Below are 8,658 nucleotides of genomic sequence, written 5' to 3' on the forward strand. Positions count from 1 at the left end.
GCCTTCTCCTCCCACCCATCTGTCTCCTTTCTCTCTCCATGTCTCTTCTCCTTCACCACTTCTTTTCTATCATACACTTCAAATCACCCTTCTTCCTTTCATCTCCTCCTCTTCATCAGTGAACAGCTCGTTTTCCTCCTCCTTTCCACGCACACTTTTTTTTCCTTTTACTTCCAGCTGAAATGTCTCTGTGATGTTCAGACATGTCTGTTTGTTTGGCATTCCAGCAGGATTCACATACCGACGGTTTTGGAAGTTGGGTCACAGATTAGAGGAACAAGCTGTTGCGAAAACATCCAGGAGAGGCTTCCTCTTTGTGTGTGTGTGTGTGTGTGTGTGTTTAATGTGGCTGTGCACAAAGAGAGGAAGACAAAGAAGTATGGGTCACAAAGTGACTCATCTCTGGCCCCTCACTTTACCTTCCTGCATCCTTTTGTGAGCTTTAGGTAATCAGCCAATGACTAATCTATCACTCTGTGTGTGTGTGTGTGTGTGTGTGTGTTAGGATTACAGGCTCTGTGCATAAAGCTAAAGGAAAAAGCAAGTTGTCAATAGAAGTTCAATTCAAGGACAAAAGACAAAAGTCTCACAAAACTCACGCACACACGCACACACGCACACACACGCACGCACGCACACACACGCACGCACACACACACACCTCCTCCTCAAATGGCTTCGGTGAGTAAAAACTGAAGGTGTAAAATCACTTCGGGGTCTCAGAGGTGACTGAATGGCGCCGTCTCACAGGTCGCTGTCAGAGGTCTGAGTGAATCTAAACTGTGACAGCGTTCTTCAGCCTGCACTTATTTAACACTTCCTGCTGTTACAGGAAGAGGGCACGATACGTTTCCATGGAGATTGTATCAAGGTACTGTTGTAGAGGAATCAAAGAGTTTTGTTACAATATTTTTCTTCTTTTTTATCATGTAAATCAGCGGTCTCCAACTCCCGGGCCACAGACCGGTACCAGTCCATGAGTCATTTGGTAACGGGCCGCAAGAGTTGAAGCTCGGGTGTGAAATCGTTGGTTTTCTGGGGTTTTATCGGTTTTTATAATTATTTTTTTGATTGTTTTTATCGTTAACTCAGTTTCCCTGGGTCTTTTCCCGTGTGTTATGAATAAATTTTCTTTTCTTTTTTTTGGTATCAATACTGGTCTTATTTTGTTGTATTTATCCGCGACACCTTAAAGGACGGTCTGTCGCACATAAACCGGTTCATGGTGCAGAAAAGGTTGGGGACTGCCGATACAAGTGAACAAATAAAAGTCATATTTCCTCACAGCGCTCGGTCCATGATGAAGCAGTGCACGCACACGGAACTCTGCAATATCACATCAACATGAATTTCTGTTCTACTTTTTTCTATTTTTTTTCTGTACATCGCCTCTTAATAACCAGTGAAAAACCAGTGCTACTTTCATTTTTCACAGTCTGTGTTCTTCACTGATCATGTATCGTTTTGTCCTGTTACTCAGTCACACAAATCTTAACTAAGGAAATTCTCATTCATCCTCAGATTATATTTAGATTTCAGTCACATTTGTTCTGTTAGATGTCAACTTTAACATTGACTCATAATCATTTTATGAATAAATTCAATTTCTAAGTTTTTTCACAAAACTTTCTTCATTATGATTTTTGTTATTAAAAACTACTGGAACAAGCTTTATGAATTGCAGGCAGGGCAAGGTTGACATAAAATATTCCACACATGCAGAAAAAAGAAGTTCAAAGATTTGTAACAGATTTTTTCCTTAAATATTAAGAAACTAAAAAAAAGCAACGAACAGAAATCAACAAAATTCCTCTTAAATGTTCCTCTGGAATGAAAAACAGAACTCCCTCGCTTAATTTCAGAGCTAATAACTTTTTATTGAAGTGTATGTCAAATATTAAAATGAAGTGAGTGAGATGTAAACAAATGTGCTTCATTGTTCCTGAAGGTTTGCTCAGAGGCCAGGCCGACTGCATTAATAAAGTATCGACTCTGGAATATTCTTCCTGTGACTCCATTAGAAACAGTAGCTTCCACTAATGATCACCAGCAGCAAAGCAAATCCTCATAATTAGGTACTCTGTTGATGTGCTGTTTCCTGTTTGTTTGGTTAGTCCCCGGGGTTCGCCGGCTTCCTGTTTGTTGTAGCGCTCCGTTTGCAAGCCGGTGGATGAGGTGAAGGAGAGCGGGGCACAGACGGAGGAGCGGGAGAAAATGTGGACATGATGTTTAATTAGTTTTACATGCAAGCATGTGAATGTGCTCTTCCTGCATCACACAAAGATCACATTCACTCGTGATCCTGTTTCCTGTTTCCGATCCTGGCTCGTCTGTGCAGTGTGGTTCCTTCTGACTGAGAGTTTTAGTAATTAGAGAAGTCACCTGTGCAGGTATAAAAGACATCCATGCACTCTGATAAGTGAAACTATCCTGACAGCAGCTGTGTGTCAATTTTCTAACTATTAAAGGTGACTCAGAAAAAGTGACCAAGCTGCTCAACCCGAGCTGTTCCTGCACTAAACTCATTTTTCATCCTGCCTGTTTGGTTATTTCTGCACTGTTTTTTAGACATTGTACACATGTTGTTTGGATGATAACACATTGTTTCCATGAATATTTGCTGTTTAAACGTTGTGTAAATGCTGCTGTCTGATTTGTTGGCACCTGAACCAGGAATGAACACGCTGCTGCTGGTGAGCATCCACTGATCCCACTGAAACACAATCAGGATCACTTTAACTTCTGTTTTCACTCCTGAAACACTCAGCTAGCTTATATCACCTCTATGCTGTGTTCCATCGTCCATCTGGTCCTTATGAATAGTTTCTCTGACTTTTTATCTGCTCAGTTCAGATAAAAAGAAAAATAAAGTGTGTTATTGCCTCAACATTGTATTTAATCTGTTATCAGACTCAACTTTTCTAAAAACATAAAGAACCCAGCACTTTAATCTGCATCTTGTTCTAACATATGGCATAGAAACTGAACATTTAACAGTGTTTCCTGAAAACCCTCTCTTGTCTGATCATTTCCTGATAACATTTAAATTTACAATAATTGATTACACAGCAGCGGAGAGTAGACTTTATCACAGTTTTCTTTGTATTATTGTAGGGTCTACCTTACAATATAAAGCGCCTTGAGGCGATTGTTGTTGTGATTTGGTGCTGTATAAATAAAACTGAATTAACTGAAAATAAAATTGTAGCCATTCGAGAAAAAATTATTCAGCACCATCTCACAGATGTATCATTACACACAGCTATCTTCAGTAAAATTGATATTTCTTTCTTTTTTCTTTCTGATTGATTTTTTCTGAATTAACTGGAATAATTACTTCCTCCAAATCATCAAAATGTCATTCCTACATAAATATAATCAGCCTATCTCTAATAATCAGCTATGTACCACAGGCCTTCAAGCTGGCTGTAGTTACACCTTTACTTAAAAAGCATCTCTAGACCCAGCAGTCTTAGCTAATTATAGGCCAATCTCCAACCTTCCTTTCATATCAAACATCCTTGAAAGAGTAGTTGTCAAACAGCTAACAGATCATCTGCAGAGGAATGGCTTATTTGAAGAGTTTCAGTCAGGTTTCAGAGCTCATCACAGCACAGAAACAGCTTTAGTGAAGGTTACAAATGATCTTCTTATGGCCTCTGACAGTGGACTCATCTCTGTGCTTGTCCTGCTAGACCTCAGTGCAGCGTTCCATACTGTCGACCATAATATCCTATTAGAGCGATTAGAACATGCTGTAGGTATTACAGGTACTGCACTGCAGTGGTTTGTATCATATCTATCTAATAGACTCCAATTTGTGCATGTAAATGGAGAGTCCTCTTCACACACTGAGGTTAATTATGGAGTTCCACAGGGTTCAGTGCTAGGACCAATTCTGTTTACATTATACATGCTTCCCTTAGGCAGTATCATTAGAAGACATAGCATACGTTTACATTGCTATGCTGATGACACCCAGCTCTATCTATCCATGAAGCCAGATAACACACACCAATGAGTTAAACTGCAGGAATGTCTTAAAGACATAAAGACCTGGGTTTGATTCAGTTTTATGTCTATAGCACCAAATTACAACAACAGTTGCCTCAAGGTGCTTTATATTGTAACTTAAAGACTCTATAATACAAAGAACATATACAACCAGGACACGATGCCAGTCTGTCTCAAAATGAAAAAAGATATCAAACTGTTGAACAACTGACAGCCAAGGTGAACACAGACTGACAGACAACCATTCACACACTCTGGTTATTTAGAATCACCAGTTAACCTAACCCCACTAACTGCATGTCTTCGTACAGTGGAAGGAAGCTGGATTAGTTTGTAGTGAGACTGTAACACTTCCAAAACAGCGAAAAGACTGGAACAATTCCAGTGAACCCACTTTGTTTGAATAGCAGTTTAAATACTATTTTATTGGTGCAATTTCTATACAATAAACACACTGTCTTTATTCAAACTATTGGCAGAAAACTGAGCAACTAGCAATTTAGCCTTATTATAAACATTTGCTTTAGCCTTTATTACACACAGTCAATCCAGTCATCACCAACAGTAACAACTCCCTAAATCAGCGAGAAGGATGAGCCTGTCTCTCCCAACACAGCTTCTCTGTTCTTGGAGGGATGATGACAAACAGACTCTGAGATCATCTTCCACTTATAAATGTGCCCGTCCATTTTCAACAGTCAGAGTTGAAAATGATGATTCACAGAGGTAAGTGGTAGAAAAGGGGAGCAATATTTGCATAGCCTCAGCAGCTAGTTTGGGACACTCGTGTGAGAGTTTGCATGAATCTGCCCTTCAAGGTTCTATCACAGGATCATTCTAAGAGCCGTTCTTCTGCCCTCCCTGTTGGGCAGCGTTCTGTTGCAGCTCTTGCAGATCACATCAGAGAAGCATGAGCTGAAGTGCTCACACAGTGATGTGAGGTGTGATTTTCCTCAAAATACCAACAGACAACATCTTATTGTTCAGAAACTCAGTTAGTTGAGGGAACATGTTTGTTCTTCCATCTTATATCCTTTGCTGTCCTTATCCTTTTATCACTAACCTGTCACGGCAAACGGATCGGACTCAGGCACAGACTGGATTCACAAGTTAACGGTTCCTTTATTTACACAAAACACTAGGTGCAATATATATACAGGTGGGAGGGAAAGCCAGGGGTTCCAGTGGTCCACAGGGTAGGTCAGGGAGAGGGAAATGGATCTCACTCGTTCGCTCCGTGCAGTGTTGCCAACTCCTAGTAAGGAAAATCGCTGTTGGCGGTCCTAAAAGTCGCTAAAAGTTGCTCAATAACGTCATCGCCTAATTTGCATAATTGGTCATGCTTATGTAATTATAACCTATGTTGTAGGAGAGATAAATAACATCGTGGAAGTGAGTAAAAAAGTGAGTAAAAAACATCCTAAATGCATTTAGAATATATTTAGAAGTACAAATTAAATTCTTTTAGCAATTATTGTTTTTTTAATGTCACAATTCCAACCCTGCTCCTTTATCTGGTCTTGGTGCCAGCAAAAGTGGCCCGAAATATGCACTCTGGTGGAGTTACTTTGTGTGTGTGTGTGTGTGTGTGTATAAGTAGTTTTAAACCTTGTGACGCACAAAAAGTAAGAGTAAAAGAAGAACTGACTGCATTACAGTCAGGGCGGGAGCAGCGGATTAGCTCATGCGCGATTCATTTGCAGTTTGGACGCGTAGGGGTCAGCATCTCCTGCTCTGACAGCAGCTGGGGGCGACTGCTGCATGAGGATGATCCGCCCTCTTTGAGCGCTTTGGCATGGGCGAGGTGCCCACGGCAGCACCTGCTGGTTGTTGAGAGTAAGTGCGATATGTGTTTTGGGAATTCTAAGCACAAAGAGACAAAATTCACAAGAATTTACCAAGCTGGATTTACACTGACGCATCAAACTTTATACTCCAGTGACGAGGGGCTCAGAGCCACTGCCTAAAGAAGTGTCCCGAGAACATGATGAATCAGCGGTGTGATTAGGAGAAGGTGCATGGGCCAAAAGCGGAAGCTCGCAGTGAGCTCCACCCAGGCAGAGCGATGAGAGAGAGAGGGAGAGAGAGCAAAACCAAAACCAAAACACATGTAGCCTTGTGGGGCCAGCCGGGTAGACACAGGGACCATGACAGGGACCTCAAGGATAGATGTGTGTGGTCTCCTCGAGAATACGTCTGCAAGAAATGGCAACGCTGGAAAACTTTCCCACAAGACAGCCATCGCACAAGCAGCTCATCATGTTCAGGTTTCGCCAAAGTTGACCAAACAACTTGGTCAGAGCTCTGGATTTCACAAAGTTAACTGCAGTGATAGCTGATCAACAAAATCAGGTCTTTGGAAGCTATGTGATGAGATGCTGCTTTAGCTTGGCTGCTTCATTGCTTCATTTGCTAGGACTTGAAGACGCACAACAGATTTTGGTCTTCCATTGTCATTCTCGATAATGAGTATGAAAACTCACACTCATTGGCAACAGTTACTTCCTCCATCACGAGTCATTAGCCAATGAATAATCCTCCTTTCGACAGCAGAGATGATCAAAATTTACCAGAATGTCTGAAACATTAGACCCTTCAGGGAAGTGTTTACCGAGGTCAGTCTGAGGGTACGCTTGCAACGTCTGTTTGTAACCGCAGGTATTACCTGCCGATGGCCTTTAAGATGAATTCACATTGCTATCTGCTGATGCACTGAGCTCTGTCAGCTACCTATCATCTACCTAAAATGAAGCTTTTAGAAATGTATTCTCTGATATTTTGTCTTCAGCTTGAGTCTTGATTAGTGGGAATATTTCTTCTGTTTGGAACACAATCCATGAGAATGAAATCAGAGTTTAATTCAGAGTCAGATTCTACAGAAAACATGCAACATGTGTTACACTGAATATGCTTATTTGTCCCCCTCAATAAAAATCAATCAAAGAAAACCAGTTGATTTAATGAGTTCGATTGACAGGACAGATGATCAGAGGTGCAGAGTTTCTGCCATCATGATGAAGACCAGGACTGAAGTATGGGTAGAGTTTCTCAGTGAAGGAGCAGCCAGTAAAGGAGTAGATGAGAGTGCCAGCATCTACATCATAAAAGGAGACCAGACCCTCCTTATAATCCACAAACATCCCCACCTTCTCAGGACCAGGCTGAAGAGAAAGGGGCAGTGGTGAACCAATGAGAGCTCTGTACTCATTTCCATTTCTCAGCCATAAAGTCCAGAAACCGTTTTGAGGACACAAAATGAGTTGACCCTTTTTTTTTATCGACTCTCTGGCCACTCCTAAATCCCACTCAGTCTTTCCTTTAACCTGAACCTCAAAGTAAAATCCCGAAGAGAAACTTTGCTTTCCCAAAACCATTATACACGGAGAAAACCTCTCCAGGTTGTCTGGAAGAGTCTTCTTCACATCACTATGATACACTTGTTTTCCATCATCGGACAGGACGAGCCAGGAATTTGCTGTATCAGGATCAAGACTCACATTCACCGCATACTGCTGGACGCTCTTCAGCTCAGCCTCAAGTAGCTTCTTCTTCATGTCTCTCCTGAGCGGCTCCTTCACCTGAGCCACAGATTTCAGCAGTGAGAGGCCTTGGAGGGGGTGGAGGTGGTCTTCAGAGCATGAGAGCTGCTCCACCTCAGAGTCTGTCTTCATCAGCTCTTCCTTCTTTCCTTCATATTCTTCTCTCAGAGGAACAAACTCATGGTTCTTGTGGTCTAAAACAGAGCAGAGCACACAGACACATGTCTGGTCGGTCTTACAGAGCAGCTCCAGATGTTTATCGTGCTTTGTACACATCTTGTCTTCCAGGTTCTCCACAGGTTCCACCAACTGATGTCTTTTCAGACGTGAAGCTGTCAGATGAGGCTCCAGGTGAGTCTGACAGTAGGAGGTCAGACACACCAGGCAGGACTTCGGCGCCTTCAGTCTGGTTCCAGTGCAGATGTCACAGGGAACTTCTCCTGGTTTGGCAGCTTGTTGCTCTGAGCTGCTGCTGCTGGCTTTCTGCTGAGCTTTACGTCTGAACTGAGCAACTATTTCAGAGATTAATGTGTTGACCCTTAACTGAGGTCTAGTGCAGAAAGTCTCTTTACACATGGGACACTGACACCTCTGACTCATGTCCCAGTGCTGAGTGATGCAGTTTTTGCAGAAGTTGTGTCCACATGGTGTGCTGACTGGATCAGTGAACACATCCAGACAGATGGAGCACAGAAACTGAGCTTCAGATCGCAGATAGCTGACAGCAGACATGTCTGCACTCTGAGGGAAAAAAAAGAAAAGAAACATTTTATTCAAAATTCACTTTTAATTTCATTTTAAAAAAGGAAACAAGTCAGCAAGGGCCCGTGTCCGATGCTTTTCACCAACAGGGTGTGGTGGAAACTGTGCTGCTGTTGCCCAAAAGGTTGATTCTGTTCATCTGGACGTTTTCAGCGGGAGAAACGTTTCGTCACTCATCCAGGTGACTTCTTCAGTCTCAGCTGACTGCAGGTTTCCCCGATCTTATAAACAGTACAATGCACAATAACTGAAACCAGCCCACTGAATTAACAATAGGCTGGGAGGTCAATTCCTTGATCATTAATATGCAAATTTCCATGACGATTGATCAACAACCACTGAT

General features: G+C 42.0%; 1 protein-coding gene across 1 annotated transcript; it reads right to left on the reverse strand.

The window, feature by feature from the left end:
• Positions 1–6,971: 6,971 nt before the first annotated feature.
• Positions 6,972–8,285, reverse strand: LOC134627488 (E3 ubiquitin-protein ligase TRIM21-like). Its single transcript, XM_063473614.1, has one exon. It carries the CDS (start codon positions 8,283–8,285, stop codon positions 6,972–6,974), a length of 1,314 nt encoding a protein of 437 aa, XP_063329684.1.
• Positions 8,286–8,658: the final 373 nt, after the last annotated feature.

The sequence above is a fragment of the Pelmatolapia mariae genome, linkage group LG5 (genome assembly GCF_036321145.2).
Source record: "Pelmatolapia mariae isolate MD_Pm_ZW linkage group LG5, Pm_UMD_F_2, whole genome shotgun sequence".
Lineage (NCBI taxonomy): Eukaryota > Metazoa > Chordata > Actinopteri > Cichliformes > Cichlidae > Pelmatolapia > Pelmatolapia mariae.

Bases quoted from the DNA above. Each gene is read 5' to 3' on its own strand.
- LOC134627488 (XM_063473614.1), bottom strand. From the start codon at position 8,285: ATGTCTGCTGTCAGCTATCTGCGATCTGAAGCTCAGTTTCTGTGCTCC.